The following is a 20,493-nucleotide window of genomic DNA, read 5'->3' on the forward strand; positions in this document are numbered from 1 at the left end:
TTTTTAAATTGAGAATAGTTACTGTCTTTTGGAATATTTTATCAGTTTGCATCCAAGTATTTTTTATATACCCTTGGGTATATTGCATCACATCTATCTGAAGGCATTTAATTTTTTGTGTTACTATTCTGAATGTCTTGGTCTTGATTGTTCATACATTGTAAAACATTGTTACTTGTCCTTACTAGCATGAGTACAAAGATGTAAATATATTGTTACAATATATTTGTTATATATCCTATAGGTCCAAAAGGTCAGAATAAGTAAATTGTTAGCCTTATTCTATAGCTAAGGAGGGCAGAAAAAAAGCATTAAGAGTAATTGCTTTGTCTTTCTTACTCTGGAATGCTTGAGAAGAGGTTTCAGACTACAATTCATACTCACCTGCAGTTGATTGTTTTTATAAGGACCAATATTGCAGAGAAAAGTGCTGTAACTTTTCCTTTTCATTTTAGAAATATAAGATACTACAGTTCTGTCACGGTCTACTGAGCCAACAGTCTTCTTTATACTAAGAAAACAGTTCTTTTCATTTCATTGAAAGTTGAAGTTCTTGAGAAATTGAAATTGTGGGTTTCCCTTGCTTTCAGATGGACTGACCTCTTTTGTACCCTGTGTAACAATGCCAATGGATTGATTTCTTACAAGTCTTTCCTTCTTTGTGGCATTGGTGAAGTTTCTCACTTGAGCTGAAAAAAAAAATTAAGTTAGCAGTTCAGCTTTTTCAGATGTGGAATGTTTTTTGTTGAAGTACAGGGTGATTAGACTTGTGTTTCAAGGTTGAGTGTGAGGCAGTGTGGTAGTTAGTAGATTGCAGAAATGATAGCTTGGTGTTATAAAGGAAAAAAATGTCTTTGCTGCCACTGGAATTTTGGCAGCACTTTATGAGCTGTAGGGTACGTGGAGATTATAACAAATAATAAGATTGCCTGGTGAGAATATGAGATTTTAGGCCTCTGACAGCCCTCTGACCATAATTGCATATAATATCACTCATCGAAGAATTAGTAGTCACCTAAGGTTCACAAGATCTGAAACTCGCAAGGTTTGGAATACCTTTCAAAAACATTCAGCAGATTTTCTCAGTGTTTCAAAGTTCTGTGGCTGGCCGAGGAAGGTTTTCCCATGATGTATCTGTTTACTTTGGAGAGGCTGGCTGTCTTCCCAGGTGCACAGAGCTAACTGTACCCTGTTTTGCAGGTCCTCTTTCAGCTCTGGGTAGGGCAAAGTTCAGAATTCTTCAGGAGGCTGGTGCTGCTCCTCTCCCCAGCGAACGCATCCCCCAAGACCTTGGTCTCCCCCGAACGGCTGCCTCATCATATCTTGTCTGATGTGACTCAGGGCCTACCTCACACACACGCTGCCTGCTTAGAGGAGCTTAAGCGAAGCTATGAGTTTTATCGGTACTTTGAAACTCAGCATCAGTCAGGTTTTGAACGGTCAACCAGAACAAAGCAGAATTCAAGAGAGCTGAACAGTCTTCAGACAGCGGTACGCAGCTTGCAACTTCATCTCAAGGCACTGCTCAATGAGTAAGTTTACGCATGAATTAAGAGAACATGCCTGTAGGAAGAAGGCTTCAGACTTGACTTCTTTGGGTTGTCATCTTGTATCCCAGATGAAAAACAAAAAAGGCAGGTACATGTAGTCATTGCAATCATAGGCAAATCTTCACATAGTATGGGGTCAAAGATCCTTACTTCAGTATGGAATCCAATATTCTTTTCTGGTTATTCTTTTAAGTATCTGGTGAAAATTCAGAGCTAAGCAGTGCATTAAGATTGCACTTCAATTTTGTCACTCCTTTGAAAAAATTCGGAAACATACTTATTTTTCATTGATTTTGTCATGTATTAAGTGCTTTGTAAGAAAGTTCAGCTTGAGGTAGCTGCCTAGTAAATATTTTTAGAGATTCATCACTGCCTTGGTGAAACAGTTGAATCTGTCCTCCTCCTCTAATCTTAAATGTAAGAATTACTATAATTAATGTAGCTGAGCAATGTATTTTGATGTGGAAAGAAGGACCTTATGTTTAAAATTTTGAGGTATGTGAGGAGTTGGCTGAATTAGTTTCTTAAAAGTTGAAGAAAATAACAGGATTTTAAATTAAATACTCGAAGGAGTGATGAGGTCAAATATTTATTACTTATTTCTGTTCATCTCCTCATCGCTTAGGGTAATAATTCTTGAGGATGAACTTGAGAAACTTGTTAGCACTAAGGAGACACCTGAGTTAACAACAGAAGCCCATCAGGTTCTGGAACAAAAACTAAAGTTTATCCAGCCTCATATCCAGGCAAGCAACAGCTGCTGGGAAGAAGCCATTTCTCAGGTGGAAAAAATGAGTGGGAGGAACCCAGATAAAAAAGGTAAGTGTGAGAGGTTAATTTAGAAACTAATAGGATGCACTTTAGAGATGGAATGGACAAATGGATCAAAGAGAGCACTCAGCCCATGTGTCAAAATTTTAGCTGAAGAAGGTCTTACAACTGTACACTTTGGAAAACTATATGCATATGTCGTATTTTTTCATTGTGATGAACTTGAGGTTTTTATTTCAGAAAAAAAATGTAAGCATTAAGTCAATCTATTAGGCCTGTGGATTCAGATTGTTACATTTCCAGGTGTAGACAAATAGTGGCTTTTTGCCTTTGATTGGTGAATCATACATGAAGGGGTAGGATTTTGATGAATTGTCCCCGAGATTTTTATTTATTTACTGCATAAAAATTACATGTTTAATTGAAATGAAAGTGGCGTAGTCATGAAACTTTCTTGACAATGACATTTCCTGGAACATTTTAAATTGTAGAGGATGTATTGAGCATGTAATACCTGTTTACCTGCTCTCCCAGAGAGATTCAGCTAATCTTCTGGGTGTTTAAAAGCCATACTGAACCACATATCCCAAAGTTTTGCCTTGTGTCCTTCTCCTTAGTGACCTGCCCATGCTGTTTTCTTTGTGAACGATGGAAGTAAACTTAGGCTCTCCTGACATGAATACTCCAGTAATAGGAGTATTCTGCTTTAGGGAAATCATGACTTGGGGTATCAGCAAGTTACATTCAGAAATCTGAATCTGTGGTGAACTAAGATTTTAATGGGCTATCCAGTAGATGGCCGAATATTGCTGTGGGCCTAGGTGTGCAAGCTGACCTTGTTCATGTTTAAATCCAAGCTGGGAGCCTTGGGAGGCCTATAGCAGGCTCTGTGCAGGTCCAAACACTGTGTAACCAGAATTGCGTGTACATTGCCTGATAGTTTAGTCTTACAGCTTCCCTCTCAGTGCTGCGTAAAACAGCCTGTGAGGGTATGAGACGTAGTCTGATTCATTTGCATGTGCCAGTCTGTTGTGTTTTGTTGGTCCACAACCCGCAGTTCCGCTGATCTTTTTTGTCCCTTTTCCTTAAATGTTCTTTCTAGACTGCATGCCACAGTATTTTTGGTTATTTTAGTTTTAATTTTACTTTGCGTATAAATTTCTCAGCAGGCACTTTTATTATAACTTGCTTCCATTTAAAATTCAGTACAAAAATAACGCATTGTGTGATCTAGAAGGGAAGGATTGTGTGTGAAATAAAAAAATCCTTCACTTTCACTTTTGCCCAGTGACTTTCCAGAAAATGTGCTGGGGTTGAATCTCTATTTTGCAACAAATTTACTGAATTACTGCACAGGAGCTACATTTAAATTATGTTTGTCATTGAAAACTATTTTTATCTGACTACTTTTGACTTTCCTGATGTATTTCTAATCAGTCCAGCTCCTGTCAGTTGACCTTTTCAAGCTGTGTGTGAAATCAAGTCTGATTCTTCTGCTGTCTTCCTACAAATCTTAACAGCTGGGCTGTCAGTCCTGATTATCTGAATTACTTCATTAAACTATCTCAGATTTTTTTCAATGCTTCCTGAAAGCTCTTTGGAAGAACATACCTTTCTGCTGAAATAACATAACAGCTAAGCACATCTTTCTTTTATCTTTATGCGTTATTATCCAAAACCGAATGAATCTTTTGACAACAGCAATAGCAAGAACTCCCATGGTAGTAGAACATTGTGTCTAAGTGGATGCCTAGCACTTCTGCTGCAATGGGTGTTTAGTTCAGCTAACTCGTTCAACCAGTAGAGCAGTGAGAACATTTTCCATATCAGTTATGAACACTGTTGAAGAGACAGCTGTTTCTGGTGGATCCAGTTTTCAGAACAAATATTTAATTATATAAAAACTGTATATATATGCTAAATATTTCTAGCACTATCTCATAATTGAGCTTAATATTGAAACGAAATGTCTTTTCTGCTTCTTCACCTATAAATTCAAAATGTATCCAGTATTTAAATTTACTGTTTGCCTGGATTTCGTTCTTACCATGTTTGTATACTGAGAAAAATGTAGCTTTGCTTGTCCCTCTTGGTTCCTACTGCTCTCAGCACGGAAAGGTTTCCAGCCATGAGAAGCAGAAGTCAGCTCAGCAGTTGCAGCAAAGGGCCCGTGTTGCTCTGTGGAGAGAAAGAAACTGAGAACTCATTGATCAATCCAGCATCAGGTGCTGTTGTTGAATCAGGGAGTGAAAGTTTTCAGCCACCAAAGAGCGGCTTTGAACTGTGGGCTGTCCTTATTGTGTCTGTCCAAAACAGAGGAGTAAACCAGCTGCTCTAATGTGTACAGGCTGCTCTGTTTTGGGAAGGAAAGCTTATAATTGGTAAATTCCATATACTCTACCAAGTTTGTCTTCATGCCTTCAGGAGTCTATTTCTGTTGCCGCTGCTGTTATTATTATAATTATATTATTCCAAAGCAGAGTTATGCAGTGGACATAGGCAGTGGCTTGATATTTATAAAATAAATACCTCAGGTCAATTTTCAACTTCAAATTTCATTACACGTTTCACTTTTCTTTTAAACTTTACATTTAGATACTTCTGGATTGTCAAATCTGTAGTTCAGCCCAGGCAACTAGGGAATTTCATACTTCACTTGTTTGCAAAAGCAGGTAACTGAGCAGCACTAAAGCTGTCATTCCTGTGAACTACTACTTTCGGAATGCCATCCCTAAGTATGTGATATATAGGTTAGAAATTGAAAATAGGCATAGGTGAGTTCATTTAGCCTATTTCCCTTCTCAAGGGTAAATTACTGTTTATGAATAAATAGTATTTGCCTGTTCCTGAAAACATCTCTTTAGAGGCTTTTTACAGTATTTCCAGGCATGTCTTCCAGCACTTAACTCCATTTCAAGTAGAAAGTTATTACTGAATATATATCTCTATCTGTGGCAGCAATTTATAAAGTGGTACTTTTGATCTACCACAATGGAAATTAATTTCTTCCTTATAGCTCTTACATTTTTGAAGACAGCTAATGCATTTCCTTCTATCTTCCCTGCATGACTTTGTATCCTTCAGCTTTTCTGTGATGGCTATATTTTATTTAGTCCTCTCCACATTTCCACTGCTTTCCTCTGGACACCCTCTAGCTGATCCACAATATTACTGAATGAAGGAGCACCAGACTGGGCACTGTGTTCCATCCACAGCCTGGTCGGTGTCAGAGTGGAAACGTAATTTCATGTGTCTTAACAGTCAGTGCTGTTTATATGTACTAGTGTGTAGTCTGGCTTTTTGCTTGCAGAGGGGTACAGTTGTCTAACAGGTTCCTCACATCTTTTTATCAGTGGCGCTGCCCATCAGTTGTCATGTATTTGTGCATTTGACTATTCCAAATCACAAGAATTTTTACCCACTGTCACCAAGCTGCTCTACCCAAAATCCAATTATTCTTTGGCCTTATTTCTGATTTTCCTGTATTATTTTTTCTTCTAATTCTGCCCTTCAGTATCCTTGCAGATGATCCCAATGTCAGCAGATCTAATGAGCTTAAACATTTTTCTTTCACCCACTGGAAATATTGAAGTGCATTGGACTTCTGACAAATCCTCACTTAATATATTGTTCCTGTCTGAAAATGGTAACCACTGCGCATCATTTATCTCCGTGCTACCTTCCAAGTAGCTGCCTGTAAATTTTGCTTGGTTATTTCTTCCAGTATTTTCCAATGACTTGAAGTTGATTTACCTATCATTTTACTATTTTACTTCTCTTTCTAAACTTGGGCACCCAGTCTCTTTTCTGGTTTTACCAGTTTTTCTTGTAGGTTTTCAAAGTCTATAAATATATTGAGATTTGTTAGCTGAGGTATTTCAAGATGAGTTTCATCAGACCCAGCTAAAAACAAAATAGCTAAGTTATTAAAATGCTCTCTAACACATTATTTCAATGTATTCTAACCAGCCTTCTCACCATTTTTTTTGTGAGTGCCAGTCATGCCTAATGAAAATGCCTGGACCTTGCCAGAGTGAGTCAAAACCATCACGCAACACTCAGTTTTTTGGGGTTTTTTTTTAATTGCTTTTCTTCTTTCCCCTTAAAGGCAAACTTGAAGTTTCCCGTGACAACCTGCAGCGTACTGCAGTACCTTTAACACAACCTGCCATATACATAGAAAACAAAGATCCAATCCCTGAAGAGCAGGTAAAAATAATAGGACCATTTAAAATTAACTATCGGGGCTTGCTTGCTGTATCCATTCCTTTTTTCAGTTGCTTGTGTCCTTCTTGCCTTGCCAAGACAGATCAAGTAGGAAGCCAGTGCCATTTCATAATTGGACTTAGAGTAAAAGGTTATGTATATTCCATTTGCTGTTCCATGGGGAGCTACTCTCCATTCTGGAAAAAAGAGCACTAGCATTCACCCATTCTGATATATATAAAGAAATAAATGACAAAAGGAGGGCAACAACACAATTCAGAGTAATACAGAAGACAATTTAAATTGCTAAAAGGCAGTATATAGAATAGAGCCCTATTTGCATATGATTAGATGAACTGAGACAGCTGCAAAAGTGACAAGTGCCAGAGCAAACCAGCCTGTCTGCAGTTTGAGTAACCTCTGCATTTTTGGATGCCTAAAACAGACTGACACTGAACAGTTTTGTGGTGTTTGGGGAACTCGTGTGTGATGGTTGGGCTGTCTTGAAGAGAGATTGGGGATTTTGAAGAGAGATTGGCCTCCCAGAACTGAGTGGCAGATGCATTCTGAAAGCAGACTGAATACCCATGCTCTGCTCTGTCCCTCCTTCGCCTTCTCCCAAGCCTACCCCACATATAGTACCAGAGAGCTGGGACTAGTAACTCTGTTACTAATTAAAAAAAAATACCAAACCTATCTTTTAGAACACAAATGGAGCTCTGGGTTTTCATGCTTGTAAGCCAATATAGTCAAAATTGGAGGAGGAGTTTGCTGTTCTCAATATCCTTTTAATGTGAATTTATAGAAGTTAAATTAGCAAGATGCCTGACCGAGGAAGAATGACTTACAGTGTGAATTAAAAAAAAACAAAAGAAACACGTTGACGTTGCCAATTTCCACCTGTGATTATGGGGAAAGGAACTCCCATTTTCAAGGTATATTGCTCGATCATACTTGCATATGAAAGTAAATCTCAGGTGACTGCAGTCAGTTAGTGAATTTGCTCAAAAGTTATACAAATATAACTATGTGCAGTGCTAAATCCACTGGCTGTGCTCGAACAGGGCTCCATCCTGTTGCTGAGATTGGCTTGTTTTGAGGTCACTTGATCGTGTATCAGATCGTAGGACAGGGTTTACACTGATGGTGAAGGTCAAAGTTGTTTTTTTTCCTTTCTTTCTTTCTATAGGAATTGGAAGCATATGTTGATTATTCAGATACAGAGAATGATTACAAAAGGGAAGATTTTTACTGCTTTTCCCAGGAAGAAAGAGAGAGACAAGAACGAGAGAGACAGGAATCTAAAAGGGTGTTACAAGAACTGAAATCTGTACTGGGATTTAAAGCTTCAGAAATAGAAAGACAGAAATGGAAACAGCTGCTATTCAGTGACCATGGTAAGCATTGCTTTTGAAAATTAATACCTTTCTAAGAAAGGGTAGGTGTCTGTTTGCCATCAACTTCTGACTATGTTAGAATCAGGACAGTGCTTAGCTGTAGCAGACAGTGCTTTGACAGAACTGTGTGGCCTTAGTTTGCTATTCCATCTCTTTGTATTAGTTGTAGCAATTATTTTGCTATATATTGAGAACTCAGAGAAATTAGAATGTGACTCTAAAGAAAATATTGTGCTAAAATATTAAACACACAAAATATGAAGACAGCACAAAGAGAACTGTCAGACTATAAATGATGCAAACTGAACTGACTCTCTTTCATGGCTTTGCAGTAAACCTGAATTCTAATCAGGGTGCATAAATAAATTACTTCTCAGAATTTAAAGATTATCCCAGAGTGACAGAAATATATAGGTTAAAGTGAAGAGCTAGACTTCGAAATATTAAAGGCTCATAAAAAAGCAAGACTAGCTTGTGTTTCCATGAGAGTAAGTATACAGAATGTGATTTTAACAAAACAAAACAAAACAACAAAAAGAACCCCAATAAACTAATAACAAGTTCTTCCAAACCAGCGTTTACTAACTCTGAGGACTGCTAGGTACCTCCATCCTCTTGTGTTTGAAGGCAGGAATATGAAAATTTCTCATCTCAACAAGACAGTCTGTGTCTGTTCCAGCAACAAGACTGGATACAACTTAATTCCTTTCACTCCTTGAGTTGTTTGATTTTTTTAATCTTTAAAATTGGCAGTAGTTTGTCTTTTCCTTTTTCCCTACTTTTTCCCATTTTCATTCCTTCCACTAAAGACAGGTTAGCAAAAGCCTTCTAAAACACTTCATGTTCTGTGGTATGAACAGCAATCTCAGGTCTGGCAACATATCCCAGGATTCTGCCTCAGCCAGTGTCTACCAAAAAAACAAAAGATCACAGATTGTGTCTTTCAGTAATTTAGTGGGAACACACAGTAACAGACCATACCTATTTATGAGACTGTTTTTTCTGACATCAAACAAAACATTTTATAGAAATATTTGTTCTTCACAAATTTTTTTTTATGTCCTTGGCCATATCACTTGGCCATTGGTATTGACCTCTCTTCTAGTTAAGTTAAAAAAACTTAAGACATCAGATTGCATCAGAGTCTACTCAAGAGCTGGATTTCTGTATTGTCCTTGTGGTGTTAGATATGACACCACACAGCTCTTCACAGAAATATGTTCATCTTCCTTTTCTTCCTGTTGAAGGGAGGACAAGGAGTCCTACCGCCGGTTCAGGTTTTGACAGATCTAGTGGCTGCGACAGAAAGAGTTCTTGTCAGGAGATCTTGGATAGGATATTTCCCTATCTAGGTTAGCAGCCAATACCTGTCCATATGAGTATATCCTCAGGCCATTTGTGGCCATAGCTGGAAAGAGTCAGACGGTTCCTGTAATCTTTGGTAACTGCTCACCTGGAAGCCCTTGTGGCTCATGTTGGTTGCTTTCCTTTCCATGTATAGGTATTACATTGTTTTAGGATTAGAGATGGTGGGAAGGGAGGAAACTGATTTCCTCCAGTTGCTCAGGATGAATCATTGATTACTTCCATCCTGCACAAAACTGGAAAATGTGAGCGCAGGGTGTTCATTAAAGTAATTAATATTGTCTCCTTTTGGCTCAGAAACTGTGTGTGTCTAATCTGAAAGACTCTTATGGACAGCAGACATAACACTTAGTGTTTTTTAAGGAATTTCTTCTTTATTTCTTCAAAAGCAACACAAGTTGTTTAACACACGATGGACCTTGGCACATTGCTGCAGACTTCAATTTATCCTTGCACACGAGGCATTCCTTAAGGAAACATTTTTGTGAGCTGTGCTTTCCACATTTGTGGCTTGCTTTACCTTGAAGATTTAAACCCAGAAAGATAATTCTCTTGTCTCCATTGGCCCAAGCCAATAGATAGCCATGATATCACACTTTTCCATAGCCCTCTTTAATCTTGCTTTCACAGAGTGATCCTATTTCAGAAATCCTGCTTTCTCCTAACTTGTGATTATTGTGAAAAAAGATCCCAAAATACTCAAAGGCTTTTTTCCTCTCTTGTGAGACCTCATCTGGAGTATTGTGTCCAATTCTGGAATCCTCAGTGTAAGAAGGATATGGAGCTGTTGGAACAGGTCCAGAGGAGGGCTACAAAGATGATTAGAGGGCTGGAGGACCCCCCATATGAGGATAAGGTGAGAGAGTTGGGATTGTTCAGCCTGGAGAAGAGAAGGCTCCAAGGAGATCTTATAGCGACCTTCCAGTACCTGAAGGCGCTACAGGAGAGCTGGAGAGGGATTGTTCACAAATGCATGTAGTGACATGGCTAGGGACAATGTCTGTAAACTGGAGAGGGGCAGATTTAGACTAGAGATAAGGAAGAAATTCTTCACTTTGAGAGTGGTGAGGCACTGGCAGAAGTTGCCCAGGGAAGATGTGGCTGCCCCCTCCCTGGAGGTGTTCAAGGCCAGGTTGGATGGGGCCTTGGGCAGCCTGGTCTAGTGGGAGGTGTCCCTGCCCATGGCAGAGGGGTTGGAAGTGGATGATCTTTAAGGTCCTTTCCAACCTGAACTATTCTGTGATTCTATGATCTGCCAATCAAGGCACCCAAGCAAGCCATTCTGATTTCTTAGGCTTTTTGATTCTTTGAAGGAGGGGCTAGTGAGGGTTTCCACATAAAAGAGGTCAGCTCCAAGCAAGCTGATATGTCTAAAGAGCACAGCATCAAGTCAACTGGAGATGATGGGTTGGATTCCAGAAGTAAAGCATCATCTTAGCAGAGCAGCAGTATTGCCCAGGCCCAGCACCATGGCAATACTACTTACAGCCTGGGCAGTAAGTAATATATTGGGAGTGTAGATCAGCTTATATTTTGGGTCCTTTGGCATCTTGTTGAGCCAGTAAAATGGAGGTGCTTTTGAAGAGGTCCGTGAAGTTGTTAGTGGCTTCATTTTCATTTGTCAAACACTGTAAAACAACTTTCTTCTGGTACAAATTCACTTCTAGCTTTTCCCCGAAGCTCTCCGCCCCAAAAAAGTTCATTGTTGGTGGTTGCATTATACCCAGCTGTTCCCCCTTCCTCTGCCTTGTCCATATGACAGTTCTTTACACCTGTTTCTCAGATTTGGAAAGCTACACTCTGAGTATTGATGAATTCCACTTTGCTTAGTAACTAATCAACTTGGCAAATTGGCCAGCTACCAAACTGAAGTATCTATTTTTCCAGAAATTTTGGCTTTGGAAGTGTTCTTTGGAGGAAGCAGACAACAAGTTTGCTCCCAAATGATAAGATTACTGTGCATATTCCTGCTTCTTCAAGCAAATGGGCAGAAATAAGCAGCAACAGGGTTTATTACAAGATGGGAAAAGAAGTATCCCGTTAACAATTGAGATGAGTCTGGTGCAGTGCTCCCTTGGTATATAAGGTTTTAAAACAAACAATGAAATACAATTCAAAGCCACAGTCTTTTAGTGTGCTGATGACAATAATTATCCATGTGACAACCGTAATGATGTGCCTGCCTTCAGCTAGCTAAGGTAAATGTTACTGGAATAGGATGAGATGGAAAAAGCCTCATAAAATAAATTTTGTTTCCCGTGAAAAGTTTGTGTATTTCCCAGAGTTATTTTCATCTCTGCTTACAGGGGTAAAGTCAGAATGGAATTAGAAAGGGAAATGCCACTTGGGAATCTGCTGTTGCCGCTCTCATTTATGTTCGTGCTGCTACTCTAATGGAGCTACTGCAGTTTAGGGAATCTGTTACTTGGAAATGGACATTATATCGTTTTCTTAAAAAGAAAGACGTCTGTTCTTCAAGAAGTGATTGTACCAAGTTATACTAACCCTTAACACTGGGAGGAGAGACTTCCTGGCAAGCATCCCGTTGCTGGCAATGGGACTCGCTTCTGCTACTAACTTCAAGAGAGGCTAAATTAAGCCACACTTTATTTGTGAGGACACCTTACCTGACTGTATGAATATGTGTTGTATTTATATGTTGTGTTGTATGAGACCAGATATTGCTTATAAGGAATTTTTCCTGTCACAGCTGTCTTTATTGGATTCGGTAAACTGTTGTTTAAAAGAAAGATAGTTCAAATCTGTATACAGTGCAGTAGTTTCACTTGGATTTTACATTAACACTGAATGCATCATCTGTGTATGATGCCGCTTTTAAACGTCGTTAATGTCATGCTGTCTCTTTACATCACAGATTTTAAGGAGTAATCACAACAAGTAGCTGTCATGTTGCACTTCAGTCTTTGTGATTAGAAAACACTGGTTTATTTTAAGTTTTCTTTAATTGTGAGATTTGCTTCTGTTGTTTTGTGGGTCTTTTAATCTATTTTGACCCTTACAATCTTGCATCTTTTCAAACACAAATAAATTATTTATATATAGCAGATTGCTTTTAGTTATCATTTAATTTTTTTCCCCTTTTTAAGCTGCAGTGAAACCCTTGTCTCCTGTAGAACCACTGAAGCTACTAAATAATTTGGAATCACATATGAATTCAGATACAGAAAAGCAGGACTGCAGCCAAAGTTATGATAAATCTGAAGAGAGAGACTCTACTCCAAAAGTGAATGCTGCTGATAAAAGCAGGACAAAGTATTTGTATGAAGATCCTGAGATGGAAACAAACAAAGACAATACTACTGATGAAGGTATTTCTACAGGGGCTGAAGAAAGAATGTGTTATCAGCATGGAGGAGAAGTGGAAGAACTCGAGCCAAGCAATACGGATGGAGTAGAGGTTTTGCAGTCTCCTTCCAAGGATGCATTGCATTCAAAAATCAAGCATAGGCTGGCCCAGCTCCGCATATCAACTGATTTAAACTTCACATCTGGTCTGGCCGCACAAGTTGCTGCCAGGTCTTTCACTTTTACCACAATGCAAGAAGAGACTTTTGGAGATGAGGAGGAGGAGGAGGAAGAGAACACAGAGGAGTGTGAAGACCTTGTGGAGGACTGTAAGAATGAAGATAGAGATCCTGAAAGTGAAGGAAAAGCTTAAATCTGAGCTGAACTTTGTTAAAGCAACAGCAGGCAATTTGATGGCAAAAAATGAGGTAGGGGGTTGAAGATGAAAATACTGGATGGGGTAAAAAAAAAAAGAGACCTAGATATAATTCATCTTGTTCCCTAAGTCTGACACACTGAATAGAACTTCTAAGTATATTGAAAATCTGCGGGTAAGAGAAGTTTAGTCTGCATCCAAGAAATAGTTGGCTGTTGCCTTTTTAAGATTCTAGCGGTGGGTTTTGAGATTCACCTTTGTGCTTTCTGTTTTATTTATTTGTATTATAAATGTATTGTGTTGGGGGTTTTTTTCTAAAAATAAGGAAAAACTATGTCCTGAATTACAACAGACTCCAGTTTTTGCTTTTTGATTCTGTTGTTGTGGTATCAATGTTTGTTCCAACAAAAAAAAAAAGCCAGAATATTTCTTTTGGAAGAACCTGAACTGTTCCCTGTGATCTTCCCCCACTGCTTTCATTTCACTTCTTGTGTCTGCAGTGTGTTGGCAAAGCCGCTGTAGGCATTTGTGAGTCGTGACTGGTGATGTGGCTCCCAGCTACAACGTAGAATTTTAAATAAAAACTTGAAAGAGCTAGAATTTGATGTGTCCTGGGGCTGAAATAGTATAAAGTTAGTTATGCTTCATATTAAGGTTTATTTAGCATTTTTATGAAGGGTTAATAAATGATTTCTAGATGTTGTAATTCACGTTAGAGAAATGTGTAGCATACGTTAGGAAGGGTTATAAGCGCATCAGTAGAAAATACTATAGACAGCTAGAAGCTCTCTGTTGGACTGAGAATAGATGAGAAGTAAATACCTATTTATTAAAGCAGCTATTAATTATTTGTTAACCTTTTGTAAATTGAACCTTAATAGATTTGTTTGATTTGATATGCTTGATTGTACATTTTTGTTTATGTCCTGAAGTAATTTTCTCAAAGCAAAATTATCTGAGTGCTTAACAACAGACAGTATTTTGTTTAAACAGCATACTTGCTTTTCCCTCTTGTTCTTTCATTTTTTCTTAGATCACAACTGTGTGATTAAGAAGCCATGAGACAACAAGAATTGTGTATTTTCTAACGTGTATCTTGTAACTTAGTTGACACTGAAGTCTGGATATGAGGTTAAGCAAGTTGGGTTTTGTTCTATGGTTGTATTAGGAGGAGAAGCAAACTGATGCTCACCTCAAAGAGGAGCTGGTTAAGGGTTTCACTGCCTTCTCTTCCTTTTGCCTTCTGACACAAAATGAGGAAAAGGTCTCATGTCTCTGACAGCAAGAGAGCCGCTCTTTGTATCGAATGCTGTATTGGGACCTGGATATATTTCCAGTCACAAAACACCTGACCAATTACTTAACATACTTATTGTCTCTTGCTAATTCTGTAGAAGAAAGAGTATGTTAGATGCAAGTGGTTTGGAGCAGTATCTTTCGTAGGATGCTGTCATGGGAATTGGGAAAGCTAATAAAAGTCAGCAGGTTAGGGTGGAACTCTTGACCATGTGTCAGAACACAAGTGTTTTCTTTCAACCTCCTGCTCTTCTATTTAGTGATTTTGTATGGATGCTGCTACATACGTGGACCCTTTCAGAGAGCATAAAGAAGTAAATATGAATCAATAGAGAAGGGAATATGTGACTTCCGCTGTTCTTTCACAACATAATGCCTGTCTTGTCCCTCACATACAGATTTTGGGAGGAAAATGTTTTGCTGTTCTCCATTAACCAGTAACACTGAGTTCTGTGCCCTTAACTTTGTGTAAGTGACTGGAAGCTGAATGGATAAAGTCTTGGGGAACTTTGTAAAATTAAAAAAAGATGGTTCTCATAATGTATCCAGAAGCTACGCCTCCTCTTAGTGGTATATTCTTCTATAGCCTGTAAAGGTTAGACTAAGATGATGAAACACTGTTTTATTTTCTCTGTGGTAAGCAATTTTTTTAATCAAATCTAGAACAACTGCTTTGGATAAATTGTGTTTGAAGCATTGTCCGTGCTTCAGAAAAAGAAGTCTTCCTCATTCTTGACCTGAGATCCTTGAGTTCACGAAGTGCCCAGATATTTTTTGTTCCTAGCTAATTGTTCTGACTGCCTAAATGTACATTACATTAATATTCTTCCATGAACTCATCCATTAGCATCTCATGATTTGTTATTGTGTATTCCAGAACTGATAGTCCTGAAATTTTCCCATGGGATCTAAATCTTAGTTTACAGTGTTTATAGCTATGATATCAACTTGGAAAAATGATCATATTTAGGATATGAATTATCATTCTTCTCACTGTTTTGGATAAAGTCAGTAGTAGCACGAGTGCTTTGCATTGCTATGAAAATAGGTTCCAGATCTCATACGAAAGTTGCCAACTGTTTATTCTTCTGCTGCAGTCCTTAGCATAAGACCTGGAGAATCTACTTCAGCAGCTCCCTTGGGACCTAGTTTTCAGTACGATGGACTTGGTGATGCAGCTCATCAGTCATTAGTTGTTCATTTTCACCCACCAGCTGGGTCAACACAGGGTTTTGTGGCCATGTTATAAACCAGCTCACTGAGTCCACTTGGATCAAAATTCCACCCTTTTTAAGGGTTACTTTTCTCTGTTCTTATTGCAGTGATGCAGTTAACAGCATTTACCTCCAAACAGCTGTATCAACACTTACTGCGTTGCTGGCATGACATTCGGGATTGCTCTCTTTTACATTATTGGCAAAGATAGCCTACTGTGAAATTACACCTTTGACATTAGATATGGATAGGATCGAAGTAGGACTTTTTGGACCAAGTTCTGATCCTACTTTGAGCAAATAGATTTTCTATGAGCAATTTAACTGATTTGCATGGTCTTCCTTAAGGCAGTCCTGGAAGCTGTACTTCTCAACACCTGGGCTTGCCTGCTTTCTCTGCCTCTCATTGCCTGCTTTCTCTGCCTCTCATCATATCTCTATGTAACAGCCATCAGGTCATTTATCCCTGCAGAAAAATATAGCTAACAGTGTACAGCATGCAAAGCGTGGCTTCCCTTGAGTTGATAACCAAGTTCCATCTACATAAAAGTAGTCTGTTATAATACAGTTTTCCTCATGATTATGTCATTTGAAAGGGCTGTGCGCACAGGCTGTAGATTTCTTCAACCTGATAGATTTCTTGGCAATCATAATTTATTGTTGCATCTAAAATATAGGAACACACTGAAGCATGCATTAGCGCTGAAGAATTGTGTGGATATATTGAGCCTGTCGAGATCCGAGTACTGTCCTGTGTTCTTTGGCTCATTACCCTAGATGGGGATTTTTGTGAAAACAGAACATTTACTTCTTGCAGCTTTATAACTTTTTAAAATACGTTAATCGGGAAATCCACACTAAATAATGGGTTATGCCAAAGGATGTCAGCAGCCAAAATTCTTTGCCAAGTGCAGAGCTAACAATAAATGCATTTTCCCTATTCCATTTCCAATTAGCATCTCTGTGAGGCTGTAAAGAAACTATTATAGGGTGAATAATTTCTTCTCCTCCTCTCCTACCCACAAGGCTCTCCAAAGGCGATATTTTCTTAGGTTGGATTGCAATCTAGCAATACATGTTCTGTGTCACTTAACTATACAGCTAAAGACTTACGTAAAGGCTTAAATGGGGGCAAAGACCTTTTTTGAGTAAGTGTATTGTCTTCATGGCAGAAATAAAACAGTCTAATGGGAGTAAATTTTGAGAATTACAGATAATACAGAATCTTTCAAATGGAGTCAAATGTGCCTGTGTCAACTGTAAGCAAGATTTGCAAATGTGAAGGCTTCTGCTATTCGTTGCTGTAACGAGACAGTTTTACTCCTGACAGAGAATTACTAGACATCACTGAATCTTGCACTTAGTTATCAAAATACAAGATGAAATCTGGTAGAGGAGCCAGCTGAACTGAGATTTCAGACTCTGTCCTGAGCCACCTGTGTGACCTGTTTGTTTACAGAATTAAAAAATTTATGTATCTCTGAAGTGCAGAATTTGCAACTGTCTTATTGATTTCTTTGCTAGTTAAGAAAAATTTACATAGTGGATTGTGTAGAGTTGATGGTTCACACTGAACTTGGTAATCTTGTGGCCTGACCCTTTTTTTCCTTGTTTTTTCCTTTATTTCCTATTCAGAATTGAGGGATCAAGTGTACTATTATAAACTGCCCCTGTTCTTTAATGTATAAAGGGCTCCTGTTGCTCTGCAGACAGATTGTTCCAAGAGCTGTTAAGTCCTTAGAATTAACAGGCTTTCATACTGTCCCATCTGAAAAAGCAGACGGAGTGTGGAAAGGGCACTTACTTTGTCAGTATAAACTGTCTGGGTGTTCTGAGATCTGTCTGGGTGTTCTGGGATCACCTCTAGGACAGGGACTAATAACTATGCTGAGGAAAGAGTATGAGAAAAGGGAGATCATGTAGTGATGTTTCCCCAAGCTACTCCTCAACAATTTGTGGTTCAAGGACTTCTTGTGCCAATGGTGGTGGCTGTTAGTTTAACAGGTCCTGATGGAATTCTCGTCCATAAATTTGTTCAATCTAATGTTTGGTCATTTATTACTGATCCCACTGCCAGTATGCACTCTTCTTTATTACAGGCTTTTGCAAACTAGATTTGTCAATAATGAAGTTTAATTTTCCCTTTTTAAACTGAGCCCTCTTAGGTCCTACAGAGGTCATGTTTTCCACCTTTTGGTTGCTTTCCTCAGAAATCTGTCCAGTTTTTGAAATGTGGTGCAGTACTCCAGACGTAACCTCAGCAGTGCTGAGTATGGACTAATAATCACCTCCCATAAAATACTGAACCATTCAAATTTATTTGAGGAAATAGGTCCATATAGGAAAAAAAAAATCTTTTCAGATCTTCTACCCCTAGCTATTAGGGTGACAAATGAAAATATTTGCTCTAACAGAGGAGAAATATTTATTCACTGTCAGCAGGATCTGGCTGGATAATGTTTTTCTTTGCTAACAAAACAGAAAGTTGTTAAATCAAAATGATCTTCCAACAGCTGCCACCTGGTCTAATACAAACTAAAGATGCCAAACAACACTTGTTTAAATTTCAGCTTGACTTTTCAGAGCTGTTCTCCTCTCTGGTGAATAAGCACGTACCACAAAATACATTATCACACAAGAATATGGATATATAGATATCGGAGATCAAACTGAAAGCTCCTGTTATTTAAAATGCTCAGAGCAGTGCTTTATTCATGTTCTTGTGATATTTAATTCCCTCATGTATATGTTTTTATTTTACCACCTTGAATTGTAAATGCCAAAAAATACACTTTGATTTATTTGACTTGGCAACTTGTGCACATAAGCAGTAATGAGTGGTACTGTAACTGTGATAATAAGACATGGTCATAGGTAGGGGTAAAATCTACCTACCGTGAATTTTGCTTTGTAGGCGGAATCAGCAATACAGTTTGAGCTACATATTAGTATGTAACTGTTCTCAATATTCTGCCTCATCTTTCACTACTGATGTCTCTTAAATTATCGGCAGGTTTGTCAGAATAAAACTTAACAGCTTGAATGGTCTGTTAGCCCATGTTATGCTTTCTGAATTGAACAGGGGATTCTGAAGAAGTGACTGTAATTCAGTAGATGAGGAAAAGGAGTTTGTTTCTCCATTACAAAGTGGCTTATTTTAAAAGAGTTGAATAGGACCAAAACTTGGATACTTTTGCATAATCAGCATATTTTGGCCTTAATATCTTCTCAGCTTTAAATCTTAAAGGCCTCATGAAGAATCTGCTTTAGGGGATGCAGTTCTGTAGCAGGTTAAACCAATCGAGGGCCAGGATGCAGTCTCAGTAGAGTAGCTTTTGTAACTGCTCAGTGAAGTAGGATATGGATCTGGCTGGAAGTGCACCACTGCTTTAGCTTTCAGCTGGCTCCCTCAACTAATTCATCATGTGGTTGAAAGGGCACTAGTAGCATCTCAGGGCGGGCAGGAGGGAATACATGCCTGAGGGATAAGGAGGAATGTCATAGCTCATATTTAAATTAGTTTGAATTAATGTTACATGCTGCGAGGTACATCATCAGTGTCTGTACTGAAGTGGGATAAACTCAACTCCATATGTTGTTTCCTTCATCTCCATATTTTGTGTTGATTGTGGATGATGTCACTCATTATTTTCTTCACTTATTTTGACTCCATTTCCTTATCGTTCTTCAGGCCTAGGGTGCCCAAGATCTGTTGTATATTCTTCCACAGAGCCTCCAAGTACTGTTATACTGCCAGTAAAACTGAAATTATCATGCGTATTTTTTTCTGCTTACTTTTTTTATCCTTTCAGTCCCTCTGGCACCCATGGTCCTCTCCCTCTACCACCACTGTATAATCTGAAAGGTTCAGATTATAAAATAATACACAGATACATTTTGTGTGTGTTTGTAACACAGCTTGGTTCTTCTGTATCTTCAGCATTGGAATGGTTAGACGAGAAATGCGTACTGACTGTCCCACTTGAGACCTGAAGCAGAAGGTGGACACCATAAAGGGGAGGACTACAGTCAAAACAGAAATTATAATGTATAGCAGCTCAAACTGATACCATGCTTTTGACATATATTGCCTTTTATAAGTAATTCTGGCTTACTGAAAACCACCAGTTGTGTTTTAGAAATAACTGCAAGGTCCCAAAATAGATGTCATTAGTTGCTTGATTTGTGTTCAAATCTTAATATTTAAAGACTGCTTCCTGGCCTTCTCCAGCTGCATGGACAAGAACTCAAAATAATCTCAGATTTCCAAATAGAGAGTGACCGATTTTTCCGTTACTTTGTGCTATTAAAAGAGGTCCATTCCTAAATAAACAAAAAGAGAAAAGTCATTGCCTAACAGAGAATCATGTATTTGATCTCAACAGAAGCACCGTAAATGAAGGTTGTTTATATTATTTGATATCTGTGTTTCTAAAATAATCATATTATTAATAATATTATTAATAAAAATACTTAAAGGCTTTAAATGTATTATGGGAGAAAAGCCGGAAATCTATTATTTGACCTCCAGATCTTTCATCCAAAGCACAGTTGATGGAACTTGAACACTTTCATGCTGTCTGTCCCTGCACTGTTCAGTATGACATGGTACTCAAAGTTTTTAATCTCCTAAAATGAGTATGCATACAATCTGCATGTACCTGTATGCTTGAGGTCTCAAAGCTTGCAGAGATGGAATAGTACTGAGTGAAACCTATACAGGAGCAGGAAGCCTCACAAGCATTTGGGGTTTATTGTCTCAATTTTGCTCTATTGTAGCATCCATGCCATATGCAGTTCCACTCATAAACAATTTCATTCTTGGCTTTCCTCTTCACAAGCCACACAGACCAATTGTGGAGGGGTTTTGTTTGTTTGTTTCTCTCTTAGGTCACCATCCTATAGCACACTAGGTAATCTGTCTCCGATAGAAGCTTAAACATTAGCGGCCACATTGCAGAAGATGAGGCCTAGGCACACAGGGGCTGGAGAAGCTCTTCTGGTTTCGCCAC

At 38.5% G+C, this 20,493-nt stretch overlaps 1 protein-coding gene across 5 annotated transcripts in view; it reads left to right on the forward strand.

The window, feature by feature from the left end:
* Window positions 1-13,867, forward strand: part of VEZT (vezatin, adherens junctions transmembrane protein) — a 57,505-nt gene extending 43,638 nt beyond the window's left edge. For 3 of the 5 annotated variants that reach the window (XM_054058366.1, XM_054058376.1, XM_054058387.1), the window contains 5 exons: window positions 1,201-1,532; window positions 2,176-2,369; window positions 6,430-6,530; window positions 7,717-7,924; window positions 12,397-13,867. In XM_054058366.1, the coding sequence (XP_053914341.1) occupies window positions 1,201-1,532; window positions 2,176-2,369; window positions 6,430-6,530; window positions 7,717-7,924; window positions 12,397-12,968 (1,407 nt within the window). In that variant the 3' untranslated portion in view covers window positions 12,969-13,867. The other 2 variants (XM_054058395.1, XM_054058404.1) reach the window with 1 other exon arrangement.
* Window positions 13,868-20,493: the final 6,626 nt, after the last annotated feature.

Source organism: Cuculus canorus, chromosome 1, assembly GCF_017976375.1.
Source record: "Cuculus canorus isolate bCucCan1 chromosome 1, bCucCan1.pri, whole genome shotgun sequence".
NCBI classification, from domain to species: Eukaryota; Metazoa; Chordata; class Aves; order Cuculiformes; family Cuculidae; genus Cuculus; species Cuculus canorus.